Here is a 23,580-nt window from a genome sequence, read left to right on the forward strand (position 1 = left end):
ATCAGATTTTTAAATTCAATTGAGGAAGGTTCTGAAGAAAGGTCACTGGACCCGAACTGTTAACTCTGTTTACTCCTCCACACATGCTGCCAGACCTGCTGAGCTTTTCAGCAACTTTGTTTTTGTTCCTTACATTCAGTTGGCTTTGAATCGCAGAGCTTGTTTTTAAATTAATTAGCCGAACTCAAACTTGTCACAACATCCAAACAAGACTGTGCTGTTTTGCCTGCCACCTATAAGGCTTTTTTTTGATACACTTGCTTCACTTTTTGAGGCTCTCTGTACTGGCATTGACGGACATACTTTTTAAAAAATTTCTAAGTACAGACAAAGCACAAATCTCTGAAAGGAACTGCGCATTTTATCTTTCTGGCTTCCACTTTATAGTTACTGTACCCAACTTTATTACATTGTCATCCTGCACAAAAATCTTTTGGCTGAACAGTTCTTGCTTAAAAATTTAAGTGTTTTAATGCCAAATCACAATGATGTGAAGAGTTACTGTGGCCTTGCGTACCTGCTTACTTACGATGGGGGATTGGCGGGTGGGGGGGTGGTGCGGTGGTGGTGTGCTGGTCTGCAGGAGTTGATTTAGGGCTCATCAGTGTATTCTTCATTTGATGATCAACGAATGGCATGTGCTTCAGTGTAGAATAGCCTAACCAATGCCCAAGTAAATGTTTGACTTGTGATTTTGGCGTTGTAGGTTTCTGGAAATTTTTGTGGCTGGTTGAGTTAAGTAGTTGTATTCTATATCTTGTTAAGGTCAGAAATCACACAACACCAGGTTATAGTTCAGCAGGTTTACTTGAAAACACAAGCTTTCGGAGCATCATGCCGCCTTCAGGTATGTTAATGAGAGAGATAGCATCAGTAGTGTCTGATACTACCTGTCACGAACATGTGGAGGATGAGTGGGGCTCAGAAAGCTTGTGATTTCAAATAAACCTGTTGAGGTATAACCTGGTGTCATGTGATTTCTGATCTTGTCCACCTCAGTCCAACACTGGCACCTCCACGTCATTCCTCATTAACATTATATAATTAACAGTGCAGTGTTAGATCTTGTGCAGGTTGCCTGTTTGGATCTTTTCGGATAAAGAAAAGCTGCAAAGCAGAGGAAAGGCAAATAAGCGAGGAAGAATATAAAAAGGCAGTCTGTATTTCCACTTGGTAGTAACTTCAGGGGGTTGACTTTAACGTTGACTATGAAATACATGCCTGTGCAGTTTGTTCTAAAGTCACACTGTGACGCACGTGTTTGATTCTTCATCCTGAAATTCCCAGGTCAATTTAACAACAAGAGAAACGCAACTGACCACCTGATTACAGTGGACTAGATTTTGTCATTCTTTCATTTTATATGGCATTAGCTGTTCACATGTAAGGAAGTGGTAAGTGAGCATAAAAATATCAAAATATTGAGTCTACTATGCTTGCCATTTCTTTTTGGTTCAGTTGCTGGCTAGTAACCTTCATTGTCCTCAATTTTGAAAAACAGTTGGTGTGACCTTTTTTAAAAAAAAAGAGCAGAGATTACCAGCTATTAGTCAGAGGGGAAGAGAGCTAACTCCAAGCTTCATGACTTTTTTAAATTCAAATTTGCTAGTGGAATACCCTTTGGCTTATCCAAAGGTGAGTAACCATTCATTTTATAGATTTCTTCTAACTGTTGCGGTAAAAGAATGATTGATTGCCAAATTTGCTGAAGAAGGATCCTGACCTGAAATGTCAACTTTCCTGCTCCTCTGCTGCCTGGCCTGCTATGTTCATCAGGTCCACACTGTGTTATGTCAGATTCAAGCGTCTGCATTTACTTGCTCTCATTGCTAAATTTTTGTTTTTTGTGAATTTTGAGTTTTACTTGTTATAGGGAATTGTTCTTGATTTTTATTTGTTATGTGTCATCTTTTTTGAAAGAAAATTGATCTGTAGAGTTAAACTGCCTTCAGCAGAGGGGACCTTTAATTTTGTGTAAATCCAAAACATGCTCATTGAGCTTCAGTAGTCCTCCTATCATGAATGCGGTTTCTTTAACATTGGTTCACTGGATTATCTTTTGGGAATGTTGTTTAGGCTGTTGAGTTCTATTCTTATTAAAGTGACTAATATTACCTCAATGGATATAGCAATCTCCTAATGTTACTGAATGATTTGTTGTTAAGTGCTTGTGAATCACTTCTTGATTGACCAGTGTGGTAATGATGACGGTTCTGTAGCACTGTCTTGACTGAGGAAAGGTCACTGGACCCAAAACATAAACTCTGATTTCTCTCCACAGATGCTGCCACATCTGCTGAGTTTTTTTTTGCATTTCAGTTTGTGTTTCAGTTTCTGATTTCTAGCATCCGCAGTTCTTTCGGGTTTTATCTTGACTGGCTGTTTAGCAACATATTTGTGAAAGAAATAGATATCTAGTGTTTTGCTGTAGACTAATGTAAGTTATGGAAATAAGTAATTTTGATTGTATTTTTAAATAGGTCTCTTACACCTCTTGGTTCCTGGATGCCTTCAATTATGCAATTTTGAAGAAGATAGATGTACTGAATCTCAGCATAGGTGGACCAGACTTCATGGATCATCCCTTTGTTGATAAGGTAGATTTGAATGCCAGATGGGGGGATCGAAATTATTCACTATATTAGCATTGTTAGCTTGAAGTTTCAGATTTAATTGTATAATCTTTACATTCTAAGGCCAAATACCCTGTTTTCTATATTGTCGAATTTATGCGAGAAACATGTTTTGTATATGACATGCAACTAAGCATATTTGACATATTGGGTTTGGTGGAGGCTTGATGTGGGCAGTTTAGAGCAGATAGAACTTATTCATTCTAAACACGCGGCTTTTCTCATGTCCATTGTCTTTCATTTGCCTATTATCTGCCATGTGTGTATTTTCATTTATAAAATCTTTGTTACTTGAATTCTGTGCTCCCTTGGTGTTATGACATGGTGGCATAAATAATCATTTCAAGGGTAACTAGGGACAGGCAAAGAATGCTAACCCAGCCAAAAATGTCCACATCCCATGAGTGAATTAGAAAATTACGGTGTGGTCACTCCTGGATGGGGTTGTTGATAAATCCTGTCATGTTATACAATGCCAAGTCTTAATATAATTTTTTTTGTCTAGAGGCAATGCAAGGATGATATGAGACATTGTCTAATGAATAGTGGAGATGAGAGCTTGCCTGATGAATACTAAAAGCTTTTGAAAATGTCAGTGCAAAATTTCCTTGTTTGGGGATGATTTGTCAGTATGAGAGTGCTGCCACAAATTGAATGGAGAATTCAAAATACTTGGGAAACATCTTTACATAAATGTAAAGTGCATAAATACCAATCTGAGGGTGTGGCTGGTGTTAATTATGGAAGCAGAAGGCAATACAGCGTTATTCTGAAATGGATGAGAAGGGAGACTTGACTCGTTCAGCTGAAGACATAGTAGGAACTGCCAATGCTGGAGAATCTGAGGCAACAAGGTGTAGAGCTGGGTGAACACAGCAGGCCAAGCTGCATCAGAGGAGCAGGAAAGCTGACATTTGGAGTCTAGACCCGAAACGTCAGCTTTCCAGCTCCTCTGCTGCTTGGCCTGCTGTGTTCATCCAGCTCTACACCTTGTTGTCTCTCATCAGCTGAATGTCATTTTTCCGTGTTGTGTAACTCGCTGCATTTGAAAGACTTCGATTCTTAAATAGTTAACTTTTTTTAATCTGGCATGAAGTCCTAATCGTGATTTATGCTCTGAAGATGTTTGCATCACTAGCCTAATCAGATTGTCTTTATGTGCACACTGTTTCAGTATACTTTCTTCATATTGTTGGAATAATGTTTATTGTGTTTTTCTGGTTTATCCTGTTGTATGTTCCTACACTAAAACAATTAATCCTTGGAGAACTGGCTGGTTCAAGATGCCTGCAGGCTCCTTGGTTTTTAGTTCGCACCCTGGTACTGAAATAAAACATTGCCACATATCTAGATATGTGGCAGTAAGTTTTAATGCAACAGTAGTTTTATTCAACTCCAATAATTTTAGGTTTTTAAAGAAAACTGCTCCAAATCGTCATCTCTTCTCCAAATATTTTCTGCTACAAATAAAATGAAAGTTTAATTTTTATGTATTATCATTTAACACTTCACTAGTTTTATGTTTTGGCTTATGTGTGCCCCTCTTATTGGAAGGGAAATTCCTATGTTCTTGTGTAAGTAAATAAGCTTGGTGCATACAGTAATATAAAGAGCTGGCTGCAAAGCACCTTTAGAAGATACAGTGATACATTTGCTGTTCTAAGTTTATTTGACAAACCTCTTTCATTTTGTAGGTTTGGGAGCTGACAGCTAATAAAGTGATCATGGTCTCTGCAATTGGTAATGATGGCCCTCTCTATGGGTGAGTTTGGTATTCTTGACTTAATGTTTCTGTTCAAGCATATTGCTAAAACAAAAGAAAGGTAATGGACACCTGAGTACACACCTCTGGGAAACAAATGTATGGAGCTACTGTTGTTCAAGTGGACTATGTAAAATTTGATGGCCAGATCCGCATTCAGAATGGAAAGCGTCTGCCTGTGCATGCTTGCTTAGTTATACAAAAATTGTACTTTGGAGAACATAGAATTTTTTCTGTCTGGAACCAAGAAAATGAGCCTGTAGTTAATTGTCTGTAGATTTCATCGCTAGGTCAGAAATGAGGAAATGTGAATTTTGATCATATTTTGCACCCTAAATAGTACAGTTAGTGTAAGCACAAGAATTGAGGTCTGTATTCATTCTTCAGGCAGTAAATGACTCCCAACATGTTAATTATACTCCTTAATGGCACTTTTCAAAACTCTCCTCCACACTGTTCGTTTAATGATGCCGTGAACTTTCTCACAGCAGATGCAGTGATATTTCATTGTTATGTGGTTAGAAAAAATATTGAATAGATTTTTGAATTGGAGTTTTGAGATGTTGAACTCGGGGGTGGGGGGGGGGGGGGGGCGGGGTTTGGCATGATTATACTAGCGGAAATGTGAATGAGGATGTTGAATGAGTTGTCATATATGACCCCACAGCATTCACAGAATATAATACGGCTGAGTTATGACTAAAAGTGGATAGCAAAAACTAGTTTGGGCCTGTGCAGTCTCACCTGCACTTAGCAGTTGCTCCTGAGGCAAGGATTATATTTCTTTGAAATATTTGGTCTTTTTAAAGTCAGCAAAAATCTTGTCTTGTCCTTGTTCGATTATGGATAGTTTTAGATTTGCTGTAATCTTCTGTTTAATTGTTAACATGCAAGAATATTCTGATCATTTTGCAAATTCATTTTAATTTGCTAAAATTAAACACTTTAAAATCTGAGATGCAAGATTGTCTCTAATCAGTACTAGTGTCATAGAGTTGAACAACATGGATACAGACTCTTCGGTTCAATGTGCCCATGTCAATCTGATCTCCTAAATTAATCTATTCCCATTTGCCTACCTGTGGCCTGTATCCCTCTAAACTATTACTATTCACGTAGCCGCCTAGATGCCTTTTAAATGTTGTAATTGAACCAGCCTTCACCACTCCTTCTGGCAGTTCATTCCATACATGCACCATCCTCTGTGTGGAAAGAGCTGCCCTTTAGGTCCCTTTTTAAATCTTTCCTGTCTCACCCTAAACCTATGCCCGCTAGTTCTGGACTCCCCCACCCTGGGAAAAGAACCTTGGCTATTGGCCCTATCTATGCCCCTCATGATTTTATAAACCTCCATAAGGTCACTTTTCAGCCTCCACTTTAGGGAAAATAGCCCCAGCCAACTCAGCCTCTCCCTGGAGCTCAAATTCTCCAACCCTGGCAACATCCTTGTAAATCTTTTCTGAATCCTTTCATGTTTCTCAACATCCTTCCTGTAGCAGGGAAATCAGAATTGCACACAGTATTCAAAAAGTGGCCTGTACAGCCACAACATGACCTCCCAACTCCTGTATTCGGTGCTCTAACCAATAAGGGCAAGCATGCCAAATGCTGCCTTCGCTATCCTATCTACCTGGGACTCCACTTTCAAGGAACTATGAACCTGTACTCCAAGGTCTCTTTGTTCAGCAATATTCCCTAGGATCTTACCATTAAGTGTATAAGCCTTGCCCTGATTTGCCTTCTCAAGATGTAGCGTCTCCCATTTAGCTCAATTAAACTCATCTGCCACCCCTTGACCCATTTGGGGCCATTGTGCTCTGACATAACCTTCCTCACTGACCACTATGCCTCCAATTTTGGTGTCATCTACAAACTCACTAACCATATTTCATATGTTCACATCCAAATCATTTATATGAATGACATAAAAAAGCAGACCTAGCACTGATCCACTGGCACACAGCTGGTCAAAGGCCTCCAGTGTGAAAAGCAAGCCTCCACCACCACCGCACTCTCTTGTTTCCTACCTTCAAGCCAGTTCTGTATCTAAATGGTTAGTTTTCCCTGTATTCCATATGATCAAACCTTGCTAACCAGTCTACCGTACAGAACCTTGTCAAACCACTTACTGAAGTCCATACAAATCATGCACACTGCTCTGTCCTCATCAGTCCTCTTCACTGCTGCTTCAGAAAGCTCAATCAACTTAGTGAGACGCAATTACCCACACACAAAGCCTAATCAGTCCTTGCCTTTTTAAGTACATGTAAGAGCTTTTTTTTTTGCTTCAGGTTCCCAGTCTCAATCCTTCCCAGGAGGCCGTAGTCTCAGCCAATTTTGTCCTACTGTCTTGGATTCCATCCCTTTTAACCCTGACTCTTCTGACTAGCTAAAAGTTTTTCTTATAGTTAAACTGCAGGTGCAGTTTAATGACTTCTCTGTTAATTGAAGTACAGTAATTTAAGCCAACTGTGTGAAGGACAATCGGGCAGTAAATTTGCAGCAAAAACAAAAAGATTTTCACTTGTGAGATTATAACTTCAATAGCTACAGTTAGGATAGCCTTGCTTAATATCAGGTTTCTCAAAACGTTTTGAAAGTTATTGGTTCAATTCCACTCTGGCGAATTGAGCATATATACTTGAGTTTCAGGGAATGCTGTAATTTTGGAGGCTGTGTGTTTTGAATGAGATTTTAAAGTAAAACTCCTTCTGTCTCATCTGAAAGATGGGGGGTAAATTACATATTTCAAATCTAGGAGGAACAGGGCAGTTCTCCTGCTCTCTTGGCTCAACCAAAATCTGACTAAAGAGCAGTTAATCTCTGGTCTTCAGGAATATTTTATAGATAGACTTGTCAGCATATTTTTGGACAGATTGGATGTTCCGGCTCATATGCTGTTGTGTGACCTGAGAACATGCAAGATACTAAAAGTGTGCATTGAAGATTTGGATAGACATGAATGATCTGTTTTGGTGTAAGTAAGCATCCAATATGGTTGACTCACAGCTGGATATCTCACACTGAATCTTCTTGTTGCTCATGGCTGTTGGAGATGCATTGTAAAATTTTCTAAGTGACTGTATAACTATGCTGCTGTTAGGTTATTTCTTCCACAGTATGTGAAATCTGATGCCTAGCTGTCTTGTTAATGCAGTTTAAAGCTAGTGCCTTCTTGGAGAAAGGCCACAACTGAAGTCTGAGGGATATCTTTTCTGGTGTAACTCCGGTATTGCTTAACCACACACAGTATCTTAACAGTGCAATGGTGATCAATTGTAAAGAATTTAAGTATATCTGTGTATGGATACTTCAGTCTTCACCCACAGAATAGCTGTCACATAACAGACTGACATTACACTGTTATAAACTAGTTGTTTTATTATATTGTATCCAAACTGAAGAAATTGAACCCTTAAATAATCTGTTTGTTGAAAACTTACTGTCGTCTTATTTGTTTGCAATGATTTTATTGCCCAGCACCCTCAATAATCCTGCTGATCAGATGGATGTAATTGGTGTGGGTGGAATTGACTTTGAAGACAACATGGCTCGATTCTCCTCTAGAGGAATGACAACTTGGGTAAGTTACAGCATCAATTGTATTTCACCCTATTGCTACTTTGGATGACAATGGAACGCAGCTGATGCCAGCTTAGCGATTTTTTTTTTTGAAAACAAGCATTAACCTGAATGATTAACAGTGCAAGGCTGAAGTGGAGTATCTGCATTTTTAGACAACTGCAGCAGCCTTCTGTCAGTATTTGGACTTCTGCATACCAAACTAAATGACCAACTCCTAGCGACTAGACTGAGTAAAATTTCACAGATAAGACACATGTCTGAAGCTTTGGTGTTGTGTATTAACATTTGATTCAGTTTGTTGATCTACAGTGATACATTGTATATTACATAAACATGAAGCTAATGTTCTAACACCATCTATTTTTATTGAACTGTGCTGAAAATTCTACGCAATAGCTGTTCATGAATGGTCCATTGAATAACAGTATAATATCATCTAGGTTTTTGCACTGCTGGGTTTCACTTTTTTTTTGGGAAAGAATAAAAGAATTCCTCTCAAGATTGCTTCTCTAGATCAAATCTGGCTTTGATTTGATGCCCCTGATAAAATGATAGCTGAATGGAATACTTTATATGTTTCTGTCTTCTTTATGAATACCAGAGTAATACATCTTGTGTGCTTCTGTTCTCTCTGTAAAGTAGCTTTTTTTTTGTTTTAAATGTGTACAGGATGTGACTTACATTTATTGGATCCTGTATTTGTGAAATTTTATCTGCAGAACTGCTGATAGTTATAAAACTGAGTGTTGTATCCCTTATAGAATAAGGCTATAATGGAATGCTGTGCCGTAGAGTGACCTCACCCTGACATGAAGTACATTTGCATTCTATTTGATAAAAATTTAGTCAGTAAATGTAGAACTGGATAGTGGATTAAACATTAACACTTATTCTTTGATTGCTACCAAGGCCTCCAGGTATTTTCTGCATTGGAGATGAGAGTTCTAATGTCCTGTCATTGACCTGAACGTTAATTTTGTTTGTTTCTACAAATACCGCCAAACCTGCTGAGCATTTTCATTTTTTCCCTATTTTTTTCCTAAGTTAACGGACTCAATCCCTCTGTGTTTGTGTTCATTTTATCTTTTAAATTGCAGTTCTCCAAAGATTAAGACTACTTCAAGAGCTCCTGTCACACAAGCATAACTTATTGGGATAGTGTTTTGTTTTCTAGTAGAGATGTAGGTATTTTGAACTGTTGGCACCCCTTTGAGTCTTTGATTTCGGATTCAGAAAGAAAATGCTGTTATATTGAACCATTTTAGCTTGAGCAGCGTATCTTTTGGAAGACATGCTATATTGCCAACATGTCCCCTTTGACTGGAGTGTCTGGGAGCCTAAATCTTTCAGCTAAGGGGAAGTAATTCAGGGCAATGATGTTTTGTTTTTTTTTCGGGGAGGTAACCTCTAACAGCACAGGAGCTAGCCCCATCCAGCAGGTATTCTAAGTAACATTTGTTGCTTTGTTGTCATTGATCATTCAGTAATTCAATATGTACTTGGTGATAAAAGAACTAACTCTGACACCGGTTACTAAATGGTTTGTAATGCTTCTCGGCTTTACTTTTTTTCATTTAGTAATAACATAATTTTTCCTGAGAGTTTTAATATAGAGCTGAAATATAGCCAAGAGCAAAAATGTTTTTGTCCAGAAATATGCCATCCTGTTTGATCATTTCACTTCATTCTAACAGGGTTTGATATCAATGTTTTTTCATCATATTTTTAAATTGCAGAATGTATTGAACCACTAGTCTTATTTGATGGTCTAACATGTAATAGTATAATATAGAAATGGCAAGAGGAAAGATTGGGCTGATTAAAGATGTGTTCAATTCTTGCACCAATTTAAACCAAAAAATGAATCGAGCTCTGATTTGCAGTTGTTTTTCTTGGTATCAGCTGTTTGTTGTAGCAGTCTCCCCTTTGAATCCTAAACTTGAGGGCTGACATCTTACTCCAGGCTGACATCTTACTGACATCTTGCTCTAAATGAGCATGCATTTAGACTGATGTTACACTGCACTGCCACATAAGTTTAGATGGAGTTGAATGAAGCCCCTGTCCACACACTCAGATGATGCAATTAGTCTCCCAACAATTCCAACCAGTGAAGTTCTCCCAGCGTTCTCATAACCTAACACCATTAAAATCATTTGCCTTGTTGCATTGAGACTGACTTGACTGCCAACTTTCCTATTTGACAATTAGTACATTTTAAAAGTAACCCATTAGTGTTGATCTCCTTTTGGGTGTCTTGAGGAACTACAATATATAAAATCATGTTCATCCTTTCCTTGGCTGAGAATGGTGAGAGGCATTTTGTATTTAGGCTTGTTCATATTGTATCAGTGTTTCTATAACCAACTAATATAAGTTCAATATCTGATCTCGGCTTTTGAAAACTAACTTTAACAGTAAAGTTAATCACAACTTCAAAACTATGCCCAATTTTTGTTTATTTCAGTACCCTTAGCTATTCAGGTAGGTTTTTAAAGTAGTATTAAAAATTAAACTTTACATTGGTTGGAAGGTAATGCAGTGAAAAGTATGCCAAATGGTTACTTGTACTGAAATGCACTCATTGTGCAACAATAGCCAGTTGGTAAAGTACATTTTTAAAAAGAAGTTGTCTCAAACTTGGTTGGATGTGTAATTTTAAGCTAACTTTTCTAACTTTAGAACTCTGGTTTCAATCACCTTTAATGTCCATCTATTATCCTTTTTCTTTCTCCAAAGGAGCTTCCTGGTGGTTATGGAAGAATGAAACCGGATATTGTGACTTATGGCTCCGGTGTGCGAGGTTCTGGCATGCAGGGTGGTTGTCGCTCACTTTCGGGAACAAGTGTGGCATCTCCAGTAGTGGCGGGTGCAGTCACTCTGCTTGCAAGGTATGTATATGGGGGTGGTGGCATAAATGAAAGATATTTGATGTTCTTTGATTAAAAATGTACTTGAATTATTGGTTACGTACCACTGAATGCGTCTTTGTGAGGCTTTGGAGTACAAAATAAAACCAGGCTGCATTTAATCCCATTGGTATTTGGTAACTCCAAGCCACAGCATACGATATGTTGTATTTTTAGACTGAACCTGTAACAACAATGCATGTTGTTTCTTACATTATGATAATATTTCAAAATTACCTAATTGCTGTGAAGTACTTGGAAATGTCCTGTGTTAGTGAAAGTCATGATATAAATAAGTTTTTTTTTCTTTTTGTGCCTTAATTCAGATCCTTTTGTAGTCTAGCAACACATCAGTGATGTTACACGTGTGTTTACTCCACTGAAATTAGCTGTTTGTAAAGTTTGGTGGAAGGATTATTATTTGCTCTTGTACAGAAGAAAAAAAAGAAATTGTGGAATGGAAAATAACCGATGTGCAAACTTGCTTATCAAATCATATGCAGGATGTTTGTCAAACATAGGGTATTGTAAATACTTTAGGTAGTCTTTACCTACCATAACTTAGCCTTAGGTTGCAATGTGGCTTTTGTAACATTTGGGGAATGCTCAAATTCTTTTAATGTGTTTTGTGTTTTTTTTTAATTCTTCCAAATGACGGACCAATTAAAGTTTGTCAATGAGTTACTGGCAATCAAATAAGCTAAGGGTAACTTATTGCACATGTTTTTTTTGCCAAACTATCATAACCATCATTAAGCTTGAGGTGCAAGGTTGCAAAAATATCTAAGCTAACTAAATAAGGCTTGATCTGTAAAGCAAATGCTGCTTTTACTGCTTTGCATCAAAGAGAACATTCAGTACATCAGTTGGCTTGATGTGTTCTCTTGTGGTTGAGCAATAGTATTAGATTTGTCAACTGTGTAAAAATTTGAGAAAGGAGAACTTACTTCACCCATATAATTTGTACCACTTATACACTACATCCAGCAGTGCAGTTCCCAAACAGTGTCAGGGTCTTTGTTCTCTCAACAGTCCTATATTAATTTGTTTCTAATGGCTTTAAATTATATTGTCCACGTGAAGTTCCTTTCATTTTTATGCCTCAAGTTTAATTCATTTCACTTATCTGCATTTTTTTTTAAATAGTAGAATCTCTGAGATATCTGAGCTGTTTGTTAGTGTCTCTGCAATGCCACTTCCTAACCAGTGGCTGCAATTAGTTCTAAGCCAAGGTCACTTTTTTAAACAGATAAAGAGAAGTTCTTGATCTCTTGCTTTAAATGATCCTGCCATGCTGGTATCATGAGCTAGAATGCCAGTCACTGACACACTTGTAATAAATTATAAGGCTTATGTCAACTATAATTAATCTTTTAAATCAACCTGTTCACATATGCTGTGTCCCCTCTGAAGCAGGCAGGCCTTGAATTTTGGTCTTCTGGCTCACAGGTAGGATCATAATCGCTGTATCAAGCGACCCCTTCAATTATAGTATTAGATATCTTAATCACCATATTCAGATACATTTCTGGGGCAGGGACACTGTAACTGCACCCCAGGAACCCCCACATTCGCAGATTCTTGACTTTTGAAAGAGCCAATTTAAAGTTTAATTGTCCTGCTTAGTTACAAGGCACATCCAGGTTAGAAAACAAAAACAGAATTGCTGGAAAAGTTCGGGTCTAGCAGCACATGATAAGAGAAATTGGTGTTAATATTTCGGGTTTACTGACCCTTCCTCGGAACTATTACACACAGCCCACTGGGAGCCACTAGCAGTCCCCGTTAGTAGGTTTTCACCCTCCAAGCCAGATCATTATCCACTCCTTTGTCTGATGTTCTCTCTCTTTGGGCTCTATCCCCATCTATTGTTTGCTCCTTACTCCCCACCCCTCCCTCCCCCTTCTGCGTATGAACCGCCATTTTCCTAGCTATTCAGTTCTGGGGAAGGGTCACTGGACCGGAAACGTTAACTCTGATTTCTGTCCACAGATGCTGCCAGACCTGCTGAGCTTTATCCAGCAATTTGTTTTTGTTTCTGATTTTCAGCATCTGCAGTTTTTTCGTTTTCCATTCCAGGTTTACATGTTGTAAAAAAAACCCAAAACAGATGTCCTGCATTTGACCTGGCTTCTACCTACCAAAACTGTTGAATAACTAACTGAGACTAAACAGAATTTAATACCTCACTTGTGTAGTAAGTCAAACTTATTATTGAAAAATAACTTAAACCTTTACTTATGCTGTTTAACTACTTAACTGAATAATTTTAAAAAATTTATTTTTTTTAATTAGGTTTATGTTCTGCTCTTTGTTTGGATGAGCCATATTATAGATTGGTCAAATATAAGCATTTTTAATTACTTAAATAGCTTTTCAACCTGCCATTACTGCAGTGAATCATAAGACATTGGAGAAACATATACCAGATTTGGTCTCAAGTTGTTGCTGGTATATTATGCAACAAAACTAAGTATAAATTCAGGAACAAGTTGCACATAATTTGTAGGTAGGTACTAGTGCAATTGATGTATTATTTTCATGCTAAAAGTCATTAACTGCATCTAAGATCCCTTTAAAATTTAAGCTCTTGGAAACTTTCTTGTCTAAGATTTTTTTTACTGGGTAATCCTGTATCTGGTCAAGTGATGTAGTCATTTCACTGCAATCTGTTGTAGACTGTGAACTCTGACCTAGTTTCTTTAAGGAGACAATGGGAGTTATCTTTAACAAGCCTATTCCTGTCCACTTGAGATCAGGACTTTACAGTAAGATAAATGAGGTTTCATAAGGCTGGCTTGCGCCGTTCAGAACATGGCCTCCTTCATGTCCACTGATATTTGGAAGTCTTCCAAATTGATATTTTTGATCCATTTGACAATGCACTTTCAAGTTTTTTGTTTAAATGATGAAGCAATACCTGTGGCATGAGAGATGGAAAAGTTTTACTTAGTAATGAGGAAAATTGTTATCTTATTTTTATTCAATCAGTTGAATTCTGAGAATTTCCTTTTGAAAACTTACTTCTGTTTTACCAGCACTGTGCAGCACCGTGAGACTGTGAATCCGGCCAGTATGAAACAAGCCTTAATAGCTTCTGCCCGCAGACTGCCTGGGGTCAACATGTTCGAACAAGGCCATGGTAAACTGGATCTGCTGAAAGCTTACCAAATTCTTAAAATCTATAAACCTCAAGCCAGGTGAGTGCTGAGATGATTCAGATGGTCTACTGTTTATCTCTCATTTCTTAACTTGAAGGTAGAGATTTTTGAATTTTGAGAACCATCAGCCCTGTCTTGAGTACCTTGAGTGTTGTTGAGGGTTGTTTGCCTCAAAGAAGATTGACTTTAACAATTGAAACTAATATAGTCATGTATGTTAATGTCATGCAGATCTAACTTTCTTCTAAGCACTTTATTGTCTCTGTGCTCAGTCTACTTGTCTGCCATGATGACTTGGATAAGTAAAAGGTGTATCTCCATCCATTAACACAACCTCTGCACCCTAGCCTGATGCATAGTCTCCACAGTTGCTGCAGGAGGCCAAACCATATCACTCCATCACTGACAGTGTTTCCCTGGAGTTGAGCTTCAAGACGTTAATTCATAATCAAGAATGCTGACTTTTATCGCCGCAGTATCACTTGCCTCTGTCTCTGTACTGATGCAATCCATGTCCACTTTAATATCTATCGCTTAATAATGCTTTGTTTACCAGCTTTGTGTATTTCACTCTTTTTTTTTTAAAAAACTCCCAACTTTGTTAATATATTCTAGCCTTGCGTAGGATCCATGTCCCTCCACAATGTTTTATTCTATTGGGGAAGCTCTGGATAGAACATAGAAAAAAGGACATAGAATGGTTCGGATCCTTCGACCCACAATGTTGTGTTGACCTATTATCCTACTAAGATCAAACTAACCTGCATACCCTTCATTTTACTATCATCCATGTGCCTATCCAAGAGTCACTTAAATGTCCCTAATATATCTGACTCTTCGACCACCGCTGGTAGCGCATTCCATGCACCAACCATTCTGTGAAGAATTTACCTATGACATCTCCCCTATGCCTTCCTCCAAACACCTTAAAATTATGCCCTGGGAAAAAGTCTCTAGCTATCCACTGTCTCTGCGCCTCTCATAATCTTGTATACCTCTATCAAGTCACCTCTCATCCTCCTTTTGCTCCCATGAGAAAAGCCCTAGCTCCATCAACCTTTCCTCAGAGACCTGCTGTCCAGTCCAGCAACATCCTGGTAAAACTCCTTTGCACCCTCTCGAAAGCTTCCACATCCTTCCTATAATGAGACTACCAGAACTGAACCATATATTCTAAGTGTGGTCTAACCACCGTTTTATAGAGCTGCAGCATAACCTCGTGACTCTTAAACTCAATTCCCCTGACGATGAATGCCAACACACTATATGCCTTCTTAACAACACTATCAACTTGGGTGGCAACTTTGAGGGATCTATTGAGGTGGACCCCAAGATCCATCTGTTCCTCCACACGGACAAGAATCTTTCCATTAACCCTGCATTCTGCATTCAAATTCGACCTTCCAAAATGAATCACTTCACACTTTTCCAGGTTGAATTCCATCTGCCACTTCTTTGCCCAGCACTGCATTCTGTCAGTGTCCTGTTGGAACCTACAACAGCTCCCCACGCTATCCGCAACTCCACCAACCTTCGTGTCATCGGCAAACTTACTGACCCACTCTTCGCTTCCTCATTCAAGTCATTTATAAAGATTGCAAAGAGCAGAGATCTTAGAACAGATCCCTGTGGAAAACCACTGGTCACTGAGAGCTCCATCTCCCACCACCCTCTGCCTTCTATTGGACAGCCAATTCTGTATCCAGAAAGCCACATTTCCCTGAATCCCATGCCTCCCTACTTTTTGAACAAGCCTGCCATGGGGAACCTTATCAAACGCCTTGCTAAAATCCATAAACACCACATCCACTGCTCTACCTTTAGTGTGTTTTATCACATCCTCAAAGAATTCGATAAGGCTTGTGAGGTACAACCTGCTCCCCTCAAAGCCATGCTGACTATTTCTAATCAAACTGTGTTTTTCCAAATAATCAAATACTATCTCTCAGAATCCTCGACCAATAATTTGCCCACCACAGAAGTAAGACTGACTGGTCTGTAATCCCCAGGATTATCCCTATTGCCTTTCTTGAACAAGGGAATAACATTTGCCATGCTCCAATCATCTGGTACTACTCCAGTGGACAGTGAAGATGCAAAGATCATTGCCAAAGGTGCAGCAATCTCTTCCCTCGCCTCCATAGTCACCTTGGGTGCATCCTCTTTGGCTCAGGGAACTTATCTACCCTGTTTTTCAAAATTTCTAGCACGTTCTACTTCCTAACATCAACCTGTTTGAGCATTTCATGCTGTCCTTATAAACAACAAGGTCCGTCTCCCTAGTGAGTACAGAAGCAAGGCATTCATTAAGGACCTACCTGACCACCTCCGACTCCAGGCACAAGTACCCACCACTCTCCCTGTTCGGCCCTGCCCTCACTCTGGCCAGCCTCTTGTTTTTCACATACGTATAGAACGTCTTGGGGTTTTCCTTACCGCCAAGGCTTTTTCATGCCCCCTTCTAGCTTTCCTAAGCCCATTCCTCAGTTCCTTCCTAGTGACCTTGTAACCCAGTAGAACCCTGTCTGATCCTTGCTTCCTCAACCTTGGCTAAGCTTCCTTCTTCCTCTTGACTAGATGTTCCACATAACTTGTCAACCAAGATTCCTTCACTTTACCATCCCTTCCTTGCCCCAGACTTTCCAGCACTCGCAGCAAGTGCCCCCTAAACAACCTCCACATTTCTGCCGTCCATTTCCCAGAGAACATCCGTTCCCAATTTATGCTCCCCAGTTCCTGCCTATTAGCATTGTAATTGCACCTCCCCCAATTAAATACTTTCCCATACCATCTGCTCCTAGGCCTCGCCATGACTACAGTAAAGGTCAGAGAGTTGTGATCGTTCTCACCGACCTTGAAGGTGCTGGAAGAGTAACATCATGTTGACCAGCACGAGGGGACGTAGCTGTAAATTGAGGGGTGATAGATATAGGACAGAAGTCAGAGGTAGGTTCTTTACTCTGAGTAGTAAGGGTGTGGAATGCCCTGCTTACAACAGTAGTAGACTTGCCAATTTTAAGGGCATTTAAATGGTCATTGGATAAACTTGCGGATGATAATGGAATAGTTTAGGTTAGATGGGCGTAGGTTTGTTTAGGTTAGATTGGTTTCACAGGTCGGTGCAACATCAAGGGCTGAAGGGCTTGTACTACGCTGTTATGTTCTATGAAGCATAAAGCGATCAGATATTAGAGCTCAGTGGCAGACCATTCAGATTATTGCATTTGTGTTGGCTGTTAAAGAGTATTTGTGCTTAGTAACACATTGTCACTTTTTGCCTGTAACTTTCGGATTGTTCTTCCTCAAATACCTGTCTGACTGCCTTCTGAAATCACTTAAGGGAATAACTTCTTGTACTTTGAGTTGTTTCAATTTCAGTAACTTACTGAAAGAAAAATTGACAACCTTTTTTGGATCTTTTGCCAGCAATTTTAAATCTGATTTAAGTTATTGGCTTACTCTCAGAATGGAATATTCTGTTCTTTTATCTTGAAACCCTCTCTTAGGTAGTCTTTTAACCTTCTTTCCAAAGAGACCAGTCCCGAATGACGTCCATCAACCTTGGTAACACCTCTTGTATGCACCTTCCAAAACCTTTCCAATGTTTTCTGCATGATTTTACCCAGAATTGTCTACAGCCAGTTTCCAACAGGCATTTATAAAGTTCAAGCATGACCTTTTCTTGGTTTTATACTGCATTCTCAATTCATAAACTCCTTGACCCACAAGGGTTTTTAACTAATTAATCAACTTGCCTTGCCAGCCTTTTCAGGATCTTGTTTTCATGGCACCAAGATTTCTTTTTATGTATACATGTCACTTACGGCACTTCTTTCAACATCCATTGTCTTAAAATACATTGTTTCAGACTGATCTAAATAAACTCCATATGTTGTATTTCTGCCTGTTTCACCATCCTGTTTATGCAGTCTTGATGTCCATGAACATTTTCATCATTCTTTGCCAAATTTTGCATTAACTGCAAACATTATAATTTTTCTCACTCCAAATCTGTGTTCCATCTTATAAAAAATTAAATTGATTCAATATTAACCTTTTGAGAGTGCCACACTGCTAGCTATCTCAAAGTCTGCAACATCCAGTAAGAAAGCAAATGCTATATTGGCCTTCATTGCAAGAAGATTTTATTTGAGGAGTAGAGGTATCTTGCTGCAGTGATAGAGGCCCTTGTTGACACCACACTTGTAATGGTGTGTGCAGTTTTGGTCTCCCGACCTGAGAGATGATACACTTTTCATAGAGGGAATGTTGCTAGGATTTGGGCTGGTACTGGGATAGCAGAGCTGATTGTGAGAAGAGTTGGTTCGACTGGGCCTGCATTTACCTTGGTCTCAGAAGAATGACTGGAAATCTGTTTGAGATATATAGAATTTTAACAGGGCTAGACAGATGAGATGCATGATATTTCTCCTTGTTGGGAGTCTAGAATGAGGGACCAGCATTTCAGGATGTTGAATAAGCCATTTAGTACTGAGATGAAAAACATTTCATTTCAGATAATGGTCAACCTGTGGCCTTTATTACCACAGAAGGCAGTGAAGGAAGACAGAGCAGTCTCCAATGGCTAAATAACCTAGTTTTACTCTAGCTTCTATGTTTCCGTCCATCTGTCAACAGCCTCTCTTTCTTTATTACCAAGACCATTTTGTATTTATACTGCCCCTTTCCCCTGGAATCTGTGGTCTTCCTTCTCCTCAAGTAAGCCTCCTTTTGGCACTCTGTCTCGCTTCTTCCAAAATTTCTATATAACGTTTGCCATTCTCCGTTAATCTTTGAATTCCTTGGAGGTAACTGATCAGTTTATTAAAACTCAATTTGCCTTTTAACAAGCCTATATTGGCTGTCCTTGATTAACCCATTGCTTCACATAACATGGTTTAAATTGTCTCTGGTCATTTCCAATAACTTCACCAGCACTGATGTTAGGCTTGTAGTTCCTTGGTTTATCTCTAATCCATTTCTTGAAAGTTGGAACAACAATAGGACGTTACCAGTGTTCTTGTAGTACTTCTGTGTTTAATAAAGATTGAAAGAATTTTACCAATGCCTCTGATATTTCTAACTTAACTACTTCAAACAACCTAGGATGCACACATTCTGAATTGGCTGATGTACCAATTTTTGATAATGTTTATCTATTTACTGCATATTCTGTTAACCTAGAGCTATTCTGCCCATAATCTCTTCTGTTCACGTTCACATGATCTTCCTTTATGAAGCAGTAAAGTACAATAAGTTAATTTTTGCACAGAGTATTTCCCTTTGTGTCGTTAAAGGGCCTAACTTTTTCCTCATTTAGCAACTTAGACTTTTTTATGTTTGTTAATTGAGAATATTAAGGTTCATTATAATGAGGATCAATTTACTGATAACTGTTAGTTGTTTCTCATTATCTTTTTCTCACTCCACCCAAGATCAGTTTTTTAAAAAATTTCTTCCTTTCCGTAACTATTCTGGTTAAAGTCTTGCGTTGTTTGTTTTCTTAAATTTCCATTTTTATCCAGGGTTATGTAGCTTCACAGGAAAGTTCCTAGTTTGTACCTGAACTTTTAAAAACCCATCTGATTCACTGATGTTCCTTGGGGAAGGAAACTGCTGTACTTACCTTGTCTGGCCCATATGTAACTCTAGGCCCACGGTGATTGTAATTGACTCTTGGCTCACGGTGACTGTAATTGACTCTTAACTGTCCTCTGGGTAATTAGGGATGGGCAAAATATGCTGGCCCAGCTACTAATTCCCATATCCCATGAATGAATTTTTAAAAAATCACTTTGCTGAATCTTTCCTTTGCTCCATTACAGCTATCCTGATCATTTGCCTTTTCCAATCGACCTGTACTCAGCATCATCTTCAATCAACAAAATATGAGTGATGTTTTCTGTTGACTTTCCATAATTATTTTTGAAGCAAATTAGGCCGTTGTCTTTATTAGCTAACTGATCTTGTTCTGTAATACATTCCTACATACACTAATGCTTCACCATAATTCTTCTCAGTGTTTCTAATCTTTTGGTGTTCCAGTTGGAGGTTGGGGTGACCAACTCTGCCTTAGATTGAAAGGAGGATATTTTACAAATGGATCATTAAATCATACAACCTGTTGCGTGTGATTGAATAGTGACAGTGTATGCTGGGAGCAAGTGACAATGCATGCTGGAGAAAGTGACATGCTTTAGCTTTTTTGCACTGAGCTAATGTGTTGCAAATAGAGCAGGTGAGTGAGGAGGTAGAATATTTTCATAAAATGAGTAAGAGAAAGTCTTGTTATTAGCATGCCTTTTTTAAGCAGTTTGCAATGAGTTTGCTCAATGGACTGTATTCCAGAGAAATTAATTGAACCACAAAATTCTTATGGGTCAGGAATGCCATTTAGTTTATCTTTCTTGTCCACAAAGTTCCTTGAGTTTTTTCTACCTCCAGTTGTTTATGACAGCACCAACTGCTATTTGTATTACGCATATTTAATGTTAGTAAATATCTCAAGATAATTCACTGGGTTGTAGGCTTGGTCAGATTTGGAGTACTTAAAGGAACAAAATGGTTTGGATTGTCAGAAAGGGATTGGGAAGGAAATTTGAGAGCTGTAAGTCCAGGCAGTTGGTAGTAAGGACATGATTTGTTTATTTACAATTGGGGATGCTTCAGACTAATCCTGTGCTCCTCTAGTTTTCTTGGAGAGTTGTGGACCTGAAAGTGATTAGAGTGATAGGGACGGAATGAGGCTTTGGGAAGATTTTGAATCCAGCAAGGGAATTTTAACATATGCATTGCCTAAGCAGGAAGCCTAGGGGTGAATGCAATTTGATGAGAGACCAGTCACTGAAGATGGCTTTGGATGTGCTTGGGGTTGCTGAAGATGGAGTGTTGAAAACTGGCTCAGAAGTGCATAGATGTGGTATATCTAAAGTTACTTCAATAGTAAGGTAAGGCTTAGGCTGAGTTGGACAATTTTCAAGATGAATTATGGAAAAATTCTAGGGTTTTGAACCATCACATTTCTTAGAAGTTTATTCTGTAAGTCTTCACTAAGTAATTGATTAAATTTATCTTGCTGATCCTAAATTGATCATCACAAGCTTAAATTGTTACCCTCTTGTGAGTAATGAACATAAATATTTCAGTTTTTATCTTGCACATTCCTTAAACACCTTTTATAAAATCTCATCTTGGATGTAGAATTTCTATCTTGAAAAGAAAATATTTCTCTCTTTCTTGCAATGTCGTCCTATAAGACCAGCCTTGTGACTGCCCTCAGTGTTTAATCGTTTACTTGGTGTCTTGGTGAACAGGCTTGGATATACTGCTCAAGGTTCGGTCAAACTAGGGCACTCTAAGAACTTCAAATATGTAACTAAAACAATAGAACATGACTTTGTTTGACTTTGCTCGGCATTGTTTGAAAGTGTGAAATGCTTGTCCTGCAAAGACCGTTGCATCTCATTTGTTGGCGTAATTCATGGATTGTATACACCACGTGCTTTTCTTTCCCCTCTACAACAGTGTATCTTTGTTTGCATTAAGTTTTATCCATCAATGCTGTAACCATACATAATGTAGAAGCAGAAAAACAGAGCAGGAGTAGGCCATTCAACACTTTGGGCCTGCTGTACACTTCAGTATGATCAAGGCTGATCATTCAACTCTCTGCCCTCTTCCCTTACTCCTGTATTGAATCCTGCTGCTGTGAAGGCAAGCATACTATTTGTCTTCTGCGCCTGCTGCATCTGCATGCATATTTTCAGGGACTGGTATCCCACAGCAACTGGGTCTCATTACACCTACCCCTTTCCCAAACTATCACCATTTATATAATCATTCACCATCCTACTTTTACTACCAAAGTGGAGAACCTCACATTTACATTCTGCAATGTACTTCATTTGTCGTGCGTTTGCCCACCTACTCTCATTTGTCCTAATCAACTGAAACATCTCTACATCCTTCTCATAGCTCACCCTCCAACCTGGCTTTGTGTGTCTGCAATCTTGGAGATGTTACATTGAGTTCCCTCATCTAAATCCTTAGCTGGGGTCCCAGATATTGATTCCTGTAATACCTAATTAGTCACTGCCTGCCACTCCGAAAAGACACATTTAGTCCTACTGTTTATTTCCTGTTTGTCAACCAATTCTGTTTGCATATCAGACCAATGTTAATCCCAAGTGCTTTAATTTTACATATTAATTTCTTGTCTGGGACCTTACTGAAATTTCATGAGCCCAAGTAAACCATATCAGTTACCTCAGATGACTGGTCTATAGCGCAGGTTCATTTACCTTTCAAGGCCCTACCTCTGGTGACCTTCAGGTTAAACCACCTCCAGTCCTGTCTAACAGAGCATCTCCATGGTTCTCTGGTCCTGTGGTGAATTTTTGCTTCGCTTTCTTCACCTGGCAATAGAAGCTTTTACAATCAGTTTCTGTGTTCCCTGCACGCTTATTGTCATACACTAATTTCTCAATGTACTGATTCGGAATTCCTCCTCTACAGTGTTGACACTGATTTGGTTTGTTCAGTCAACTATTTAAAAGATTTACTGAACTAACAGGATACCTTCTCCATTTTGATCTAGACTTTAAAAATCTGAACAACTCCTTCCTGTTTGAGACCAGACTTTCAAAGGAAAATTAACTGTATTTTTTTTAAGGAAGTGATATGGGAAAGGAACTTGTGGACTGTAAGGCAGGAGGTAGGAAGTTCATGATGAAACAAATCATACGCAACCTCTGGTTGGGTCATGTTTTGTGATACTGTAGAGTGAACTTTCAGGTGCCCAGTTGTGCATTGTTGAATGTTTGTTCTCTGGATTAAGCATTTTGGTTTCCGCACTACTACTCCTATCTTAAAGGCCCCTGTATCTATTTGACCAAAAGTTTTAGTCATTACTCCCAGGTCACCGCCAGGTCTTCTGCTATGTACTGAATTTTGGAATTAAGCTGAAGATACTTCACAAATTCAAATCATTGTGTCTTAGTAGCCGATCAGTAGAAAGACCAGAGATCGATGACATGTCTCTGTGGTGCATATAGTATTCTCTTCTGAAACATAAGTCTCTTTAGAATTAATGGGTAAGAAGATTTCTTTATTTGATATGTAGATGTAAATGGATCCTGACTGTCTGACGTGCTATTTGTTTGTTCGTGAACAGGACCTGTTGCATCCCACTGTACTTTTTATTTAATATGACTGACCATTATATTCTCTAATTTCCAACATCTTATCCTTTCAGCTTGAGCCCAAGCTACATTGATCTAACTGAGTGTCCTTATATGTGGCCCTACTGCTCCCAGCCCATCTATTGTGGGGGAATGCCAACTGTCATCAATGTAACAATCTTAAATGGCATGGGTGTCACAGGTCGGATTATTGACAAGGTAAGTGTAATGTGATGGTGGTAACAACATAGTATTCGCAAATTGGCAGAAATGTCTTTTTGATCTTGTTGATGAGGAGTACCGATTTGTTCTGATGAATAGTCTGATACCAACATTCATTTCCTCAAAAAA

At 38.8% G+C, this 23,580-nt stretch overlaps 1 protein-coding gene across 2 annotated transcripts in view; it reads left to right on the forward strand.

Moving 5' to 3' along the window:
* The window catches only part of mbtps1 (membrane-bound transcription factor peptidase, site 1), a 112,567-nt gene that overhangs the window by 54,539 nt on the left and 34,448 nt on the right, over window positions 1-23,580 (forward strand). For both annotated transcript variants that reach the window (XM_048546527.2, XM_048546526.2), the window contains exons 7-12: window positions 2,481-2,597; window positions 4,328-4,395; window positions 7,876-7,978; window positions 10,720-10,871; window positions 13,928-14,089; window positions 23,304-23,448. In XM_048546527.2, the coding sequence (XP_048402484.2) occupies window positions 2,481-2,597; window positions 4,328-4,395; window positions 7,876-7,978; window positions 10,720-10,871; window positions 13,928-14,089; window positions 23,304-23,448 (747 nt within the window). The remainder of the gene's footprint in view (window positions 1-2,480; window positions 2,598-4,327; window positions 4,396-7,875; window positions 7,979-10,719; window positions 10,872-13,927; window positions 14,090-23,303; window positions 23,449-23,580) is intronic.

This window comes from Stegostoma tigrinum, chromosome 16, assembly GCF_030684315.1.
Source record: "Stegostoma tigrinum isolate sSteTig4 chromosome 16, sSteTig4.hap1, whole genome shotgun sequence".
NCBI lineage: Eukaryota > Metazoa > Chordata > Chondrichthyes > Orectolobiformes > Stegostomatidae > Stegostoma > Stegostoma tigrinum.